This window comes from Arachis hypogaea, chromosome 2 (assembly GCF_003086295.3).
Source record: "Arachis hypogaea cultivar Tifrunner chromosome 2, arahy.Tifrunner.gnm2.J5K5, whole genome shotgun sequence".
NCBI classification, from domain to species: domain Eukaryota; kingdom Viridiplantae; phylum Streptophyta; class Magnoliopsida; order Fabales; family Fabaceae; genus Arachis; species Arachis hypogaea.
In genome coordinates, this window is record NC_092037.1 from 100,032,025 (window position 1) to 100,049,918 (window position 17,894).

The 17,894-nt window shown below is 30.4% G+C and overlaps 3 protein-coding genes across 7 annotated transcripts; all 3 read left to right on the forward strand.

Moving 5' to 3' along the window:
* Positions 1-6,713: 6,713 nt before the first annotated feature.
* On the forward strand, positions 6,714-9,098 carry LOC112756853 (uncharacterized). 4 transcript variants are annotated; one of them, XM_072221824.1, is made up of 6 exons: positions 6,714-6,826; positions 6,944-7,072; positions 7,312-7,463; positions 7,571-7,700; positions 7,944-8,095; positions 8,242-9,098. In XM_072221824.1, the coding sequence occupies exons 2-6, from the start codon at positions 6,948-6,950 to the stop codon at positions 8,931-8,933; spliced, it is 1,251 nt and encodes a 416-aa protein (XP_072077925.1). In that variant the 5' UTR covers positions 6,714-6,826; positions 6,944-6,947; the 3' UTR covers positions 8,934-9,098. The 4 variants fall into 4 exon arrangements, with proteins under 4 accessions (XP_072077925.1, XP_072077927.1, XP_025661256.1 ...); XM_072221826.1 differs by having other exon boundaries at positions 6,715-6,826; positions 6,947-7,072; XM_025805471.3 differs by having other exon boundaries at positions 6,747-7,072.
* A 1,579-nt stretch (positions 9,099-10,677) lies between these two features.
* LOC112729681 (MATH domain and coiled-coil domain-containing protein At2g01790-like) lies at positions 10,678-14,151 on the forward strand. Its single transcript, XM_025779843.1, has 5 exons — positions 10,678-10,855; positions 12,911-13,025; positions 13,120-13,271; positions 13,540-13,758; positions 13,841-14,151. Exons 1-5 carry the CDS (start codon positions 10,678-10,680, stop codon positions 14,149-14,151), a joined length of 975 nt encoding a protein of 324 aa, XP_025635628.1.
* Positions 14,152-15,450: 1,299 nt separating this feature from the next.
* On the forward strand, positions 15,451-17,271 carry LOC112756868 (uncharacterized). Of its 2 annotated transcripts, XM_025805483.3 has the most exons (4): positions 15,451-15,688; positions 15,810-15,944; positions 16,171-16,334; positions 16,442-17,271. In XM_025805483.3, exons 2-4 carry the CDS (start codon positions 15,814-15,816, stop codon positions 17,134-17,136), a joined length of 990 nt encoding a protein of 329 aa, XP_025661268.1. In that variant the 5' UTR covers positions 15,451-15,688; positions 15,810-15,813; the 3' UTR covers positions 17,137-17,271. The 2 variants fall into 2 exon arrangements, with proteins under 2 accessions (XP_025661268.1, XP_025661273.1); XM_025805488.3 differs by having other exon boundaries at positions 15,451-15,891.
* Positions 17,272-17,894: the final 623 nt, after the last annotated feature.

Below are 17,894 nucleotides of genomic sequence, written 5' to 3' on the forward strand. Positions count from 1 at the left end.
CATTATTATCACGTTGGTATTAATTAATTGTGAGTAAAAATAATAAATTATACTGACTATATATACCATTACTCTTTTTTTACTCACTTTTTCTACCAAATTCCCATGTCCTCCACTATTTTATGTCCCTTATTTTTTCCTGTCATAGTAAACAATTGGCCGCATCTTTTTTCACTTTTGATCACATTATTTTCATTAATTTATACACACTAGGCCACTATATATAAAAAGAATCTCAATAGGGAGCCAATATAAACTTTTTCATATAAAAATATTACTATTCTTACTTTATTTTGAAGTGGCAAGAGAAAAACTTTCTAGACTCTTTCAATTGTTGTTATTAATTATTATATGTCGTTGCATTGAAGCAGCTCCTATATGGGTGTGTTTGAAACTCGTTGAAAAGAAAAAGCACTTTAGACTTTTTGAAAGCTTCGACTTTTGATTTGACAATTTTTTTTTATAAACCTAGAAGTGATTTTATTACTAAAACTACGTTTACAAGAAGCAACTATTTATAGCTTCTTCATTTTTTTAACGGGCTTTTAGTTTTGGATACTAATCATTTATTTAACTTTTACGTATGTTATTGTATTGTTTATAGAAACATTGTTATTTCTATTTATATGAGCTCTATTTTTTTATTATTTATTATTTTTATTTTTTTCAACTGTTTGTTTGATATTATACACTTTTATAATTGTGATTTTTGTGTATTATATTTGTTATTATCTTTTTATAATATGATTTATTGATTCTATTAAGTAAAGTAAATTAAATAAAAAATTAACTGTAAATAATAATAATAGTAAAAAATTATAACATACTAACAAAAATACTAAAAATATACTATATAAAAAGATCATCAAGAAATTTTAGATTTGTTTCAATCACTACAAAATAAATATTTAATTTTTTATTATTTTTAGTACTTTCTTTTATAATTGTAGTTCTCGTATACTATGTTTTAATGTAATTTTTTGTAATATAAATTATAATTCTATTAAAAAAGATAAATTAAATAAAAAATTAATTATAGATAATAATAAAATCATAAACTTTGGATTCTAAATTAATATTAAGAATAAGATTATTGAGAGTACTAGAATAAAAATACGATGTAAAAAATACTAAAGTAACATTCTTATGTTAATACTTAAAAAATGTAACATATTTGATTAAATATTTTTTACATATATAAATATATATCTAAAATTTATATTTTTTATTTTTATTTAAAAATATATTTTGTCTATTTTTATATGTTATTTTTATTTTAGTAAGTAAATATTAATTTTATTATAAAATTAACTAATAAGATCTATTTAAATATCTAAATTAAAATGATAGGATAATATAAAAAATTATTTAAGTTGATGTCTATTTTAGTAATTTTTTTATCTAAAAGTGATTTTGAATGGTATAAGCCAAATAACATTTATTTTACTATAATCTATTTTGATACAAAAATTATCAAATATAAATCACTTTAAGACAAACTTATTTTTTATCAAAATCAATTTTGCAAAATTAATTTTATACAAACTCATTTGGAATTGCTTTTCATATATATATATAAACTAATAACAACATTCTATATATATTTCAAATGTTGAATGAAAGATCGGATAGGAATATGTAAAGATTAATAATTAATCACAATTCACAAGTAGTGCCTTAGTGTGGTTGTTTTCGATGCATGTGGGAAATGAACATCATCAATTTTGAACTACGAAAAAATTTCTCTACTTAACTATTGGAGGCATTTTCATTTATTACAAGTTTTCAATTTACTATGAAACCAAAGATAATTGCTTCATGTATTCATCAGATTTAAAAAAAAAAAAACAAGTCATATTTTCAATAGAATTATTAATAGTTAAGAATATAAATATTTATAGTAAAATTAAAATAAATTAAATTTATTAATTTTTCAAGGCAATAAATTAATAAGATGCAACGGAAATCATAATTTCATTTTTTTAAAACAAAAAAGAAAATTTGATGATTAGTTGAAAAGTGTTTAAAAAATCAATGGGGGTGGCAGTTATTTTCTTTTAATAATGGTTTATCTAAAAAGCATTGCTATTAATTAAAGGAACAAGAAAAGAGTTTACCTGAAAAAACGTTACATTTCAAGTATCATGTTACGCAGCTTATTAGGTTGTTCCACTCACACACACACACACATATATATATATATATATATATATATATATATATATATAACGGATAGCCCTGAAGCTTCGCTTCTTAACAAAAGTCATTACTTAATTTTAAGGAAATGTTGAATCAAAAAGCAAACCTGGAAACAGTTGTGAAGTTCACATGGACTATTAACAACTTCTCTCAAGAACTGAAGAACTGCAAGATGCTCTATTCTCAGACATTCTTCGTTGGTGCTAATCCATGGTACGGTGCTTGCAATTGAATAATTAACTCCTACTTTAATATTTGGAGTGCTTTAATTTTTTTGCCTTTTTTTTTTAATCATGTTTAGGAGGCTATTGTTATACCGTCAAGGTGACGACGACGAGGACGAAGATTACGAAGAAGGAGAAGAAGAAAAAGGATTGTCAATTTATTTTGTTGCCTAATGGAATAAGTGTTGAACATCCAGTAGCTTATGTTCACATACAAAATGGGTTAGCAGAATCGCTTATTAAACGCCTCCAATTAATTGCTAGACCCTTGCTTATGAGAACAAATCTCCCAACCTCGGTTTGGGGGAATGCTATTTTACATGCCGCAGCACTTATTCGTTTGAGGCCAACGAGTTACCATCAGTTCTCTCCTATGCAATTAGCCTTTGGCCAGCAACCAAACGTTTCCCATTTAAGAATATTTGGGTGTGCGATATATGTTCCCATTGCACCACCTAATCGCACTAAAATGGGACCCTAAAGAAAACTGGGGATATATGTTAGATATGATTCTCCCTCTATAGTGAGGTATCTTGAGATACAAACTGGAGATGTATTTAAATCCCGGTTTGTGGATTGTCATTTTGATGAATCAAAATTTTCAACATTAGGGGGAGAGAATAAGCTTCCTGAAAAGGAACTTAATTGGAATGCATCATCCTTGATGCATATAGATCCTCGATCAGGGCAATGTGAACTCGAAGTTCAAAAGATTATACATTTGCAAAGAATAGCAAATGAATTGCCTGATGCATTTTCCGATACAAAGAGGATAACCAAATCTTATATACCAGCAAAAAATGCCCCAATACGAATTGATGTCCCAGTTGGACAAATTGCCACCGAAGCAAATACACGCCAGAAGCGTGGCAGGCCTGTCGGTTCCAAAAACAAAAATCCTCGAAAGAGAAAAGAGGTAAATAGTATTTCTGTTGAAAAAGACATAATAGACACACCTGCAGTTGTCCAAAATTCTGATATAGTTTTAGCACCAGAAGACGTTCAGGTACCTGAGAATAGTGAAAATGACGAGATCTCGATAAATTATGTCTTTTCAGGAGAGAAATGGGGCCGAAATAAGACAATTGTTAATGAAATATTTACATATAATGTGGCATTAAATATCATGCATGAAAGTAAGGATCTTGAGCCAAGATTAGTCGAAGAATGTCAACAAAGAAATGATTGGCCAAAATGGGAAGTAGCCATGAAGGTTGAATTAGACTCACTTGAAAAACATGAAGTTTTTTGACCTGTAGTCCGTACACCTGAAGATGTAAAACCTGTTGGATACCGATGGGTATTTGTGAGAAAACAAAATGAGAGGAATGAAGTTGTGCGCTATAAAGTCCGACTTGTGGCACAAAGATTTTCACAAAGGCCCGGTATAGATTATGAAGAAACGTATTCCCATGTAGTGGATGCAATAACATTGCGTTATTTGGTCAGTTTATCTGCATATTATAAACTGCATATGCATTTAATGGATGTAGTAACAGCCTACTTATACGGCTCATTAGATCGGGATATCTATATGAAAGTCCCTGAAGGACTAAAGATATCTAAACCATCCAATGAATATTCGCAAGGGTTATACTCAGTCAAATTGCAAAGATCTTTATATGGTCTGAAGCAATCTGGACGAATGTGGTATAATCGTCTTAGTGAGTATCTGGCCAAAATGGATTCAAGAATGATGATATCTGTCCATGTGTTTTCATAAAGAAAACTACATCTGGATTCATTATTATTGATGTGAATGTTGATGATTTAAATATCATTGGGACTTCTGAAGAGATTCCAACAATAATAAAAACTCTAAAAGAAGAGTTTGAGATGAAAGATCTTGGAAGGACTACATTTTGTCTCGACCTGCAGATCGAGCATATAAAAAATGAGATCTTTATTCATCAAACAACATACACAGAAAAGATCTTGAAGAGATTTTATATGGATAAGTCACATCCCTTGAGTACCTCAATGATCGTAAGATCTTTGGATATGGAGAAGGATCAATTCCATTCTAAAGAAGAAAACGAAGATATTCTTGGTTCTAAAGTACCATATTTTAGTGCCATTGGAGCACTAATGTATCTTGCTAATAATACAAGACCTGATATATCATTTGCTGTGAATTTACTAGCAAGGTATAGTTCCTCTCCAACCAGAAGACATTGGAGTGGAATCAAGCAAATCTTTCGATATCTTCATGGAACGGTTGATATGGGATTGTTTTATCCCTATGGATCCAAGTCACAACTAGTTGGCTATGCAAATGCCGGATACTTGTCTGATCCACATAAAGGGAGATCTCAAATAGGATACCTATTCACATATGGTGGTACAGTTATATCTTGGAGGTCCACGAAATAGACGATTGCTGCAACATCCTCTAATCATGCTGAAATACTGGGGATTCATAAAGCTAGTCGCGAGTGTTTTTGGCTGTGGAGTCTGATTCAATATATTCTGTCATCATGTGGACTGATTGATAATAAGATAGCTCCAACTGTCATGTTTGAAGATAACATAGCATGCATTACTCAACTTAAGGGTGGATACATCAAAGGTGATAGAACAAAGCATATTTCTCCCAAATTCTTCTTCACTCATGATCTTCAAAATCAAGGGAGAATAGATGTCCAACAGATCCGCTCAAGTGACAATCTGGCAGATTTATTTACAAAGTCACTCCCAAAATCCTCCTTTGAAAGATTGGTACATTTTCCTTGGTCAAGTTTTTTTTCTCATTGGATTTTTCTTGACAAGGTTTTTAATGAGGCAGTCCCCATCACAAAGGATATTGTATTCTTTTTCCTTCACTAAGGTTTTTCCCATAGGGTTTTTCTCTAGTAAGGTTTTAATGAGGCAACAATCTTAAATGGGCATCCAAGGGGGAGTGTTGTGACAAGAATAGGACGTGGATGCCCATTCCCATGCAGTACTCACATTCTCAAAAAAGGAATAATAATTAATGAATGTTGAAATTGATCCTCCTCATACATATATAAATAAAGGCATTTGGCTCTGAAAAAAGCAAGCAAATAATAAATCACAAATCAATTCTCTCTCTTATTTTACTGAACAATATTTCTCTTTCTCATTATATATATATATATTCCTCTCTTATTTTATACATTACATCATATAATATTAAGTGAATAGATAAATTTCTTACATTATAATAAAATACGAACATATTTATATTTCTATATTTTTTATTTATTTCTCTCCTTTATTTATTTATTTTACAACACTTTCGTCTAATTTCAACTTTTTTGTTGGTGTTTGTCTTTTATAGTTTTATTCATATCTTTTTTGAGAGACCCCAATTTACCTTTAAGTCTTTATGCATTAAACTATTTGGATCAGTGGTAATTTTGTCAAATTGTAATAATACCACTCTATTATGTTTGAAAAAAAAATGGAATTTCAATGTATTGAATTGAATGCATTCGAAATCACAGTGAATTTCTGCTTTTGATGATTTATTAATACTTTTGATAAACTATCTAATAATAAAGGTAGAAATTATCACGTCAGACGTATTGGGAAGTAATTCTCGCATGTGGCAAACTTGTGCCAAAATGGTATTAAAGACGTTCACAAGTCATAATCTCTTCGAAATTCACAACTATAATAACATGGGGTTTAATTTCTTTATTCCCAATTCAATTGTTATTATTAATTAATATGTTGTTATATTGAATTAGCTAGCTAGTATTGAGTTCAAACTTTAAACATTGAATTTGACCCAATTCTGGATTATTATTCCAATACATTTGACCTATATATTTCCAATGTTCAATGACTGATTGGGTAGGAATTTGTATAGATTAATAATTAATTAATCACAATTCACAAGTAGTGCTGTAGTGTAGTTTCCAATGCATGGACGATGATTAAGATCTCAGTTTTGAACCACAAGAAAATTACTCTACTTAATTATTAGCCACTTCTATTGATGATATAAATTTTCAATTTATTATAAAACAAAAAGGTCATTTCATCATATACTCATACATGTGTGACTTTTTTTATTCCCAAATAATAATAATTAATCAGACTTTTATTGTTCTTAAAAAGGGTTTAAGGCAGTAAATAAAATTAAGTTAATTAATTAATTTAAGAATATAAATCTTTATTTATAGTAAAATTAAGTTAAATTAAATTTAATTAATTTTTAAGGCAGTGAACTAAATGGGATGCAATGAAAAATTGAAAATAATATTAAAAAAAAAACTATAATTAATTGACAAGAACTTCAAAACAATCAGCGGGAGTGGCTATTATTGATCTCTATTAATAGTGGTTTATCTAAAAGGCATTGAGCCATTAACTTAAAGGAACAAAAAAAGTTTGGTATTGAAGAAAGAGTAGCTAAGAAAAAGAGAAGATTGTTGGTAAGGTTTTTTCTTCTGATTTCTATTTTTTACTTGAAATATTTGCTGATATATAAGTAGAACTCTGAGCATTGTGTTGATTACATTGGGGTTTCACTAATACTTGGCGGGTGGAAGGAGAATGGAAAAGGAGCAACAAGAAGTAAAGGTTTTAACAACCAGCAAGTTCGCATGGACCATTAACAACTTCTTTTCTAGTACCAGATTCTTCTACTCCGAAACCTTCTTCGTCGGCCCCTATTCCTGGTATGTACTTACAGCGATAGCTTTTTCTTCAAAGCATTTCTCATTTTTTCAAAATATTACTTTTAACTTTTTATTTCATTTTAATTTTAATGTTTTCGATTTGTCAAAAATATTCTGGACCTTGACTCCACAAAGTTGAAAACTTTAACTGCTTACAATATAATAATGGACGAACGAATATGAGTGATTTTGCATGTGTACTTATTTATATAAATTCTGTTAACTTTGGATTCTTTTAGGCAGATAGCTATACTTCCAAGTGTCACCGACATTATTTTACGAGGCTTATTGGTAGATCGATTGTATGCTGTGGACATTGTTGGATGGAGATCTCTTAACTTCAAGCTCTCTTTAGTTGATCAGTTTCAAGGCAAATCCACAATAATAAATGGTATCATTATATTCTTTGATGGATATCCTCTGTCCTTTTGATTAATCATTTAGCGTCATTTTTTCTTATCAAACTTTATTTTGACCTATCATTTGTGATTTTGCGAGAGAGTGAGAATATCAATATTCATCGGCTCAAAAAAGGCAAGTTCACATGGACCATTAACAACTTCTATAGTCCTCAGCTTTGGTGCAAAGACTTCTACTCTGACACCTTCTTCGTCGGCCCCTATTCCTGGTATGTACTTACAACGATACCTTTTTCTTCTAAGCATTTCTCATTTTTTCAAAATATTACTTTTAACTTTCAATTTCATTTGATTTTGTTTTTAATGTTTTCGATTTGTCAAAAAATTCTGGACCTTGACTCCACAAAGTTCAAAACTTTAACTGCTTACAATATAATAATGGACGAACGAATATGAGTGATTTTGCATGTTTACTTAGTTATATAAATTTTGTTACCTTTGGATTCTTTTAGGCAGATAGCTATGCTTCGTCGTTTTCCCTACTTTCATTTAGAAGTCTTATTGGTAAATCGGTTGTATACTGTGGACATTGTTGGATGGAGATCTCTTAACTTCAAGCTCTCTTTAGTTGATCAACTTCATGGCAAATCCACGATAATAAAAGGTATCATTATATTCTTTGATGGATATACTATATTCATTACATGTCACATTTATATAATTATTATTCCTTTCTCCTTTTCATAAATCATCTAGCGGCAATTTTTCTTATCAAACTTTATTTTGACCTATGATTTGTGATTCTCTCAGAGAGTGAGAATATCAATATTCGTCGGCTCAAAAAAGGAGTTGTTCTTTCCTTTAAATTATGTTCAGACCTAGTTTTTTACCACGAAAACGGGTTTGTTGTAAACGACACGAGCATTGTTGTTGCTGAGGTTTCTGTCAATGGTTTAGGACTTGATCATGATCAAAATCACCCATGTTCAGGTATGAAGTCCACTGCTTTATTTTTGGATTTCATGGGATTCTGCAAAATGGAGAAAGACTATGTTCAACTACTAGAGAATTCATATTCAAAGTACCCTTCTCTTATTGAAAGCTATATAAAGAGAAATAGGAGCCAAAGGTTCAACGAACTTTCATTCACAACATTAGGGAAACTGTTGCATTTTCTAAAGACTAAAAAAGTGAAGGACATGATGAGGTATGATGCTCGTAAGGAGTTACAAGATTTATGGGAAGAAGCTGAGATTAGATTTGATGATTTGAGTTGGTTGGAGCCACATGTTAAATCTGCTTTGACCTATTTTGAGAATGCATCCAAGGTGGAAAAGCTTAAGGCTATTGTGGTTGATTTAGAAGAAAAAGCTAAGACCCTAAAAGCAGAGGTAATTGCTATAGATGCTGATCTTGAAACAACAAAGGAAGAATTGGCAAAGGCTGAAGAAGGTTTTGTAGCAAGAGGTTTGGATGATCAACTAGGTTATGGAATAACCTAAACCCTAATTAAGATTACATATAAAGATATTTTTGTATTTTGCTTATTAGTTAAATTTCTATCATTCTCTAAACAAAATTCAGAACACTGATGTCTTTAGGACTTTATAATAATTCTATTATCTAGTATTTTATTTTTGTCAATTATAGAATGTTTAGTAGTGAAACTTGTATGCCGTATATAATCGCTAATGTTTGGCCTATTACTTTTTTCTAATATAATCTAAACATATTTGTATTGTTGCGATTATATTTGCATTGTTTATGTTTATATTGCTGTGATTATTTTTGTAGTCTTGTGAGGATAATTATATATCTGTCACTATATTTGTGTAAGGCAACCGACTACAAAGTAGTATTAGAATTATGTGTATAAAATTTGGTTTTAGGGAGATTGAAGGGTTTAAATGAAACGATTAGGATTTATTTTTGTTTGATATATGAGTGTTTTAGGGACTTATCTGTGTGATATGTGATTTTCCTTGTAAATGATTTGTTTAAGGGGACCAATTTGTTCTAATTTAACACGTGGTGTTTAAGGATTGAATCACCAAATTGACGTGATACATCAGATTGTTTCGTCAGTGCTAAACAGAACGGTATTAAAAAGGACCAATTCGTCTAACACCAGAAAATATTGAAGATCAACTATATAATTAATTTTTATTAGAAACCAAAACCAAATAGTCTACTTTAGAATTATTTAGGAATTAATTTGAATAAATTTTCAAATATTATTAATTAATTACTGACTAAAAATAATAAAATATATTGGTAATCTAACATTTTTCTTATCTAAAAGGAATTGAGCCATTAATTAAAGAAACAAGGAAGTTTTGTATTGAAAAAAGAGTTAGCTAACAACGATGTTTATAACAAGGAAAAAAATTGAAAAAAAAAAACAAAAGAAGTTATTTTTCAACTTTCAATGTTAAGTAGTTTCTTGTTCCAATCACATAAATAAATCAAGATAACGCCGTGTGTATAATTCTCAACATAAGTGTTTTCTTGATCTAGAAATGGAATATCAAAAAGCAACTGTTCACATGGGCCATCAACAACTTCTCTGAATTGTATGGGTGAACATGGATAGCGGGTACTCAATTACCTGTTCGAACTCGAATCGAATCAATTAAATTGGTTCTAGAACTAACAGGTAATCAGATTCAACCCGAATCAAACCGATAACCTTTGTTAATGATTGGTTCGGATATCGGTCTTGAGAATGCAAAATCCGAACCAACTCGTGAACTCGATCATATATTAATTAAATAAAAAAATTGGTGTTTAATTAACAAATTTGTATTTCTATTAGACAAAGATTATTCACTATTAATAGGTTTAGATTTTAATGAGTATAATTTTTAATGTATTTGTTGTTTAACTTGTTTGGATTATTTCTATTGATGTTATTGTTAAATTTTTAAGATAAAAATTTGGTTTTTTTATGAATTTTAAAGTTATCAGACACCCAATAATTATCCGAATCGAATCAATCCATTCTTAATCGGTTTGGTTTGATTCGGATACATACACAAAAAAATAAAAATTTGAACCAATTACATTTTAATCGATTCGATTCTAATTTTATCTTAAACCCAAACCAAACCAACCCATGCTCACTCCTACTGAATTGAACTCAGACTTTGCTCACTGGCTCTTATCCATGGTACGGTGCTTGACTGCTTGCAATTGAATTTAATCCTACTCTAATTTTAGGATGCTTTAATTATACTTTTTTAAATCATGTTTAGGAGGATAGTTTTATATCCATTTGAGAATGAGGAAGAAGAAGAATGTGAATGTTTGTCAATTTATTTGGATGCTGGGGATTCTGCTCATCTTCCTGATGAGTGGATCCGAAATGCAAGATTCAAGTTGTCCCTAATTAATCGGATTAATGACAAAATGACAGAAACAAAAGGTATATGATTGAATATTATCATCCATAACCATCTATCCCATTTTCATGCTCTCATCATTCAACTATGTAGATAGGTAGTGTATTAATATATATTGATAATAATATAATATCATGTTTATTTGAGGGTGTAAATAACTTGTATAAACATTTCTAACTTATGAATATTATTGTGGATCACCACTGTATTACCATCTCAACTATCAAATATCATTGTACCACTATCTCAGCCATCTTTCATCACTGCATTACCATTTTAGCCACCAAATATTTCTGTATCACCATTTCAGCCATCAAACACCATTGCATCACCATCTCAGTCAGTTCTCATCACTGTGCCACTTTATCAGCCACCGAACACTCTTATAACATCATCTCACTCAGTTCCTATCACTATAATACCATTTCAGCCATCTATTCCGATCCAATTGCACCAGCATTTCTGTCTTTGTCTAAGACCAAAGTCTTTAGTGTGAGAAGGAGTGAAAGACTTAAGTAAGGAATTAGAAAGACAACACTTAATTGAAACTTTAATCTATCTAAGGTTTCTTTTTGATATGTGATGTTGCTCTGTAAGATTTTTAGACTATGTCATAATATGTGACATTGTTTTGTTTATGATATAAATCACTTTTGAATTTTGATGTTGTCTTTTCTTATGTGAGTGGATCACTGTTATGAATTGGTGGATCATTTATTCTGTGATTATCTAGATGACTTTGAATATATAATGCAAAAGTACTTTCTATTTCATAATTCAATGCATAATTTGTTGTGATTTTCTTTATATTCGTATCATATTTTTCATACATATTAAATAGCAAAGAAATAATATTCATTTGACGAAATTAATTAACAGAAAATGTATCTTCATTGCATTTACATTTTCAATTTCATAGATTATTACACTTTCATTATACCTAGAAATAGAGTGTGTTCACAGTGCTGTTTGGATCGGTTTTAAACTAAAAACTCATCCGATTTGAATACTAATTTTACTTGCGGTACGATTTGGATTAGATGATTTTTTAAAAAAATCTGATGAGATTTCAAGCAATTTGGATTGAATTATATTTGCGATTTTGTAAATTAAAAAAATTATATATATATATATATATAATAACAAGTCTCAGTATCAAATTTTAAATAATCAACAATGACAAAACAAGTCTCAACAATATCTTAAAAATCAACAACAGGCAATGGAAATAAAATTATAGATTAGTTAAAATAAATAAATAAATCACATTTTGAACATAACATATTTATTAAATAATAATAATACATGAATAATATAAAAATATATAACAAATTGAATATATTATAAGTATAATTATAAATATAATAATAAAATAATAACATTATAGCACATTGTACAGTTTTGATTGGATTGGATTGGTTATGAAAAGTTAGATCCAAAATCCGATCAAATCCAGTGATTTGCAAAAAATAGAATCCAATCAAATCCAAATTAGTGCAATCGGTCTGAATTGTTTTCGGTTTGAATGTAAACACCCTTTCTTATAACATAGCAACAATCAAAACACCGAAAGACAATATAACATAATTTGCATCATATTTGCTTTTTCATAGTATCTTTCATGCTGCCAAGTTACTCTTGGACAAAACTCATCTCACTACATAACCTATCCACACAAGTATTTATTTGTCTAATTTTTACATTTAATTTCTTTTTTGTGTCTCAAATTCTCTAACCCTGCCAAAATCTTGTTGTGTACTCATTAATCTATCATCTTTAGAATTTTTTTTTCTTCTTTATCAATCTTCTAAAAAAACTTCCATCTCGTATTAGGGCAAGAAATGAATCTTTTATTTGAATTTTTTGGTGTACTTGAACTTTGGAAAATGAAAATGTCTCCACAAAAGTAAAGAATTCTATGTTCCTTTTGCTTCAACCATGCACTCTTCTGATCTTCTCCGTCATCAACTTACTCAAAGAAGCTGCATTTTGTCATCCTCCCATAAATAGATCAAGTTTCAAGTTTATTTACACTCCCATTGTCAGTATCATTACTTACTTGATTTAATGAAATGGAGGATCAAAAAGCAATGGTGGAACAATTGTGAAGTTCACTTGGACCGTCAACAACTTCTTTGGTCTGAACTGCCAGGTGCTCTACTCTGACACATTCTTCGCTGGCTCTCATCCGTGGTACGTTGCTTTCAATTATTGAATCAGCTCCTACTTTAATTTTGAGGTTATTTTAATTTTTTTCAATTACTTTTATTTTTTTTATCTTGTTTAGGAGGATACTTTTATATCCAGAAGGAGAAGATGACGTTGAAATTTGTTGGGATGCAGGGAATAATTCTACTAATCTTCCTGATTACTGGAACCGATATGCAAGTTTAAAGTTGTCTTTGATTAATCAGGTTGATGGCAAAATGACAAAAACAGGTATGACGAATATTATCATCCATAACCATAATTAACCACCTACCCCGTTTTCATTATATATACTAAAAAGTGTCACCATATAACTGGACACTAGTTAACAGTTTTTTTTTTTTTTTTCCTAATTCACATTCAACTAAACAAATCCATATATAATAGTACCTCATATTCCATTATTGACATCATTCCATTTACATTACACCTTGGCGTGGTAATAATAATTCCATTCAAAAGAATTTCTCACCTTAAATTTGTTTTGTCATTTTTCCAGATAGTTTGTATGAGGATTTCCACAAACGTCATTTACCGATGATAGTAATGGACATGGACAAATTTAGTGACCAGAAAAATGGGTTTCTTGTAAACGATACATGCGTCGTTGTTGCCGAAGTTTCTCTCAACAATAATGTCTCATTTGGTAGAGAGTTAATAGATTTCAAGGGTGTAGCAAAAATTGAAAAAGATTATGTTGAATTGCTAGAGAAAGCATGTTCAAAGCACCCTTCACTTATTGAAAGCCTTCTAAAAAGAAATATATAGGAGCCAAAGGTTCATTGAACGGGGATTCACAGCTTTAGGAAGAGTACTTCATTTTCTCAAGACTAAGAAAGTTAAGGATATGTTGAATGATGATGCTGCTTGTAAAGAGCTTCAAGATTTATGGGATGAAGTTGAGATAGTTAGATTTGATGATTTGACATGGCTTGAGCCTCATGTTAAATCTGCACTGCGTATGAAAGTTTATAAGGTGAAAGAAGAGATGGTGACAAAGCTGAAGGGTTATGTTGTTGATCTTGAGGATAGGGTTGAGAGCTTGAAAACAAATGTGGCTGCTGCAAAGGATGATCTTGAAGGGGGCAAAATTGGAATTGGCAATTGCTAAGAAAGGCTTTGTGAAGAAAGATTTGAATGACGAATTAGGTCATGGAATACCCTATCTATGATATATAAGTTGATACAAATAAATGAGGGACTTTTTTCTTTTGTTGAAAAGGAAATGTGAACATTGCTATTAATTTCCAGCTTCTAGCGTATGTTTTCTAATGCAATTAAACCAAACTTGCATTGCTATTTGATAGTTTCTTGTGAGTTGTCATTCAAAATTATATTCTTTAATAAATTATTTTATTAATGGCATTAAGTTATGATAACTTTGTATTGGTTTCATCAAACTAAAAATTTCATTAATCAATTTCTAGTTAAGTGTTTCTTGTGTTTACACGTGCACAATTGTTGCTGAGGATTTTAGTGAAAGAGGAAGAAGGTTTTGTAATTGGAGATATCAACGATAACTAGCATGCGAAATACTGAAAGTCTAAGATTGTATAATATATGTTGTTATTAGTTAACTCTCGTTAAGTAACGACTAAGCAGATTAGGTGTTATTGATCGGCATGATAATATATGTATTTTATGTTATAAGTCCGTTGAGTCTATTTTTTATCTATTTACTGGGTTCAGGTGGCAGGTGTAGTGTGCTTCACAGAGAAAGAATAAGAGAAAAAGATGGTTCGTGGATTCTTTGCTGTCCTTTGGGCTATTTGACTAGAAAGAAATAGTCGAGTATTCAATAATCAAGTCTCAGATGTGGTGAAGATTATAAATAAGTCGTTTATGCTATCGGACGAGTGATTTAGTAGTAAATCTTTTGGTTGTTGATGACAATACCAAAAATGACTAAAAAATTCTTTATTTTTTGAGTTATTCAATATTGGTGTGTACTTTAAGTTGTCTTTTGCTACTAGACTTCTGCCCCACTCTTAATGTGTTGAGCATTTTTTACTTAAAAAAAACCCTCATTATAATGTAATATTATAATGTTATAATACATGCTTTATATCACATTTTTCATCCACTCTTTCTATTGAAGATGATAATAAATTAAGAAACATAGTTCCTCCCAACCTAAGAAAATAAGGCAAAGTCTAGAGCCAGCAATTTTATTGAATTTTGGTCAGCATGTATTCAGCAGAGAAAGGTGAGTCATTGGATGAAATTTCACACTAATCTCACACCATCAAATCATCATTGATGGTTAGTTGATGGCTAACAATCACAAAAATTACTAACCCCTAGCATTGCTTAAAAAATAAATGTGTATAAAAGTATAATATTTGAAAAAAATAACTCAAAAAAAACATAATACAAGCAAATGGTGGCGAGTCTTGGAGGAAATGGAAATTGTACAATCCGATTTCTGGTGGTCAACATGCACCGTTTGATTTTCTTCTGGTTGGCCACGTGTCCCACCGTGATTATGCCTGTCTTTTCGCCTGATTTTCTCCTGGAAGATGAGACTCACTTTGACTCCCCATCCCACTTCAATCTCCATCTCAGAATTCAAAAGAGACGCATATTGTTCGGCATCTGAAGCAGAACCCACCAAGGTGAAGAAGAAGAAGAAGAAGAGAAGATTGTAGGTAAGCTTTTTCTTCTGATTTCTATTTTTTATTGAAATAAGTAAAAATTTGTCTATATTAATATTTCTCTGAGCATTGTGTTGATTACTCTGGGGTTTCACTAATACTTGGCGGGTGGAAGGAGAATGGAAAAGGAGCAACAAGAAGTAAATGTTTTAACAACCAGCAAGTTCACATGGACCATTAACAACTTCTCTAGTCAGGTTTGGTTCAAATTCTTCTACTCCGACACCTTCTTCGTTGGTCCCTATTCCTGGTATGTACTTACAACGATAGTTTTTTCTTCTATGCATTTCTCATTCTTTCAAAATATTACTTTTAACTTTTTATTTCATTTCATTTTATTTCTAATGTTTTGGATTTGTCAAAAATATTCTGGACCTTGACTCCACAAAGTTCAAAACTTTAACTGCTTATAATATGAGTGATTTTGCATGTGTACTTAATTATATAAATTCTGTTACCTTTGGTTTCTTTTTTAGGCAGATAGCTATACTTCCAGGCATGCCCAACATTTATTTACGAGGCTTATTGGTAGATCGATTGTATGCTGGTGACATTGATAATGTTCCTGTTGGATCGAGATCTCTTAACTTCAAGCTCTCTTTAGTTGATCAGCTTCATGGCAAATCCACTATAATAAATGGTATCATTATATTCTTTGATGGATATCCTTTGTCCTTTTGATTAATCATCTAGCGGCATTTTTTCTTATCAAACTTTATTTTGACCTATGATTTGTGATTTTGCTAGAGAGTGAGAATATCAATATTCATCAGCTCAAAACAGGAGTTGATGTTGTTTCCTTCAGAGTACATTCAGACCTAGTTTTTGACCGCAAAAACGGGTTTCTTGTAAACGACACGGGCATTGTTGTTGCTGAGGTTTCTGTCAATGGTTTAGGACTTGATCATGATCAAAATCACCCATGTTCAGTTATGAAGTCCACAGCTTTATTTTTGGATTTCAGGGGATTATGCAAAATGGAGAAAGACTATGTTCAACTACTAGAGAATTCATGTTCAAAGTACCCTTCTCTTATTGAAAGCCATAGAAAGAGAAAAAGGAGCCAAAGGTTCAATCAACTTTCATTCACAAAATTAGGGAAACTGTTGCATTTTCTAAAGACTAAGAAAGTGAAGGACATGAAGAGTGATCATACTCGTATGGAGTTACAAGATTTATGGGATGAAGCTGAGATTAGATTTGATGATTTGAGTTGGTTGGAGCCACATGTTAAATCTGCTTTGACCTATTTTGAGAATGCAGCCAAGGTGGAAAAGCTTAAGGCTAATGTGGTTGATTTAGAAGAAAAAGTTAAGACCCTGAAAGCAGATGCAATTGCTATAGATGCTGTTCTTGAAACAACAAAGAAAGAATTGGCAAAGGCTGAAGAAGGTTTTGTAGAAATAGATTTGGATGATCAACTAGGATATGGAATACCCTAAATCCTAATTAAGATTAAGATTATATGTAAAGATATTTTTGTATTTTGCTTACTAGTTAGATCTCTATCATTCTGTAAACAAAATTCAGAACACTGATGTCTCTAGGACTTATTATAATAACTCTATTATCTAGTATTCTACCTTTGTCAATTATAGAATGTTTAGTAGGGTTACTTGTATGACGTATATAATCGCTAATTTTTGTCCTATTATTTTTTTTTAAATATGGCCTAAACATATTTGTATTGTTTATGTTTATATTATTGTGATTATATTTGTATTGCTGTGATTATATTTATAGTCCTGTGAGGATAATTGTATACCTGTCACTATGTTCGTGTAAAGCAAGCGATTGCAAAGTAGTATTCGAATTATGTGTATAAAATCTAGTTTTAGGGAGATTGAAGGATTTAAACGAAATGATTAAGAACTTATTTGCTTAATATATGATTTTTTTAGGGATTTATATGATATGTGATTTTTTTGCGACTTATTTAATATTAGTGATGGGAATCTCAAAAAAAAAAAACCAACTATTTCCTCCATTATAAAAATCTATAGTAAAAAAAATCATATTTACAAATCATCTTTAAAATTGTTGACAATTTTTTCATAGAACTTGGTCCTTTGAGCACCACAAAATATTTTTCCCATCCAAAAACTCTCCATCAATGATAACTAGCATGTGAACTACTGTAAGTCTAAGATAGAATAATATATCTTGTTATTAATTAACCCTCATTATATTGTAATACTAT

Bases quoted from the DNA above. Each gene is read 5' to 3' on its own strand.
- LOC112756853 (XM_072221824.1), top strand. From the start codon at position 6,948: ATGGAAAAGGAGCAACAAGAAGTAAAGGTTTTAACAACCAGCAAGTTC. The intron at 7,701-7,943 runs GTATGTACTTAC...GGATTCTTTTAG, and splicing joins TTCGTCGGCCCCTATTCCTG to GCAGATAGCTATGCTTCGTC. The intron at 8,096-8,241 runs GTATCATTATAT...TGATTCTCTCAG, and splicing joins CAAATCCACGATAATAAAAG to AGAGTGAGAATATCAATATT.
- LOC112729681 (XM_025779843.1), top strand. From the start codon at position 10,678: ATGTTTAGGAGGATAGTTTTATATCCATTTGAGAATGAGGAAGAAGAA. The intron at 10,856-12,910 runs GTATATGATTGA...AATGAAATGGAG, and splicing joins CAAAATGACAGAAACAAAAG to GATCAAAAAGCAATGGTGGA. The intron at 13,759-13,840 runs GTTCAAAGCACC...GGGGATTCACAG, and splicing joins TGAATTGCTAGAGAAAGCAT to CTTTAGGAAGAGTACTTCAT.
- LOC112756868 (XM_025805483.3), top strand. From the start codon at position 15,814: ATGGAAAAGGAGCAACAAGAAGTAAATGTTTTAACAACCAGCAAGTTC. The intron at 15,945-16,170 runs GTATGTACTTAC...TTTCTTTTTTAG, and splicing joins TTCGTTGGTCCCTATTCCTG to GCAGATAGCTATACTTCCAG. The intron at 16,335-16,441 runs GTATCATTATAT...TGATTTTGCTAG, and splicing joins CAAATCCACTATAATAAATG to AGAGTGAGAATATCAATATT.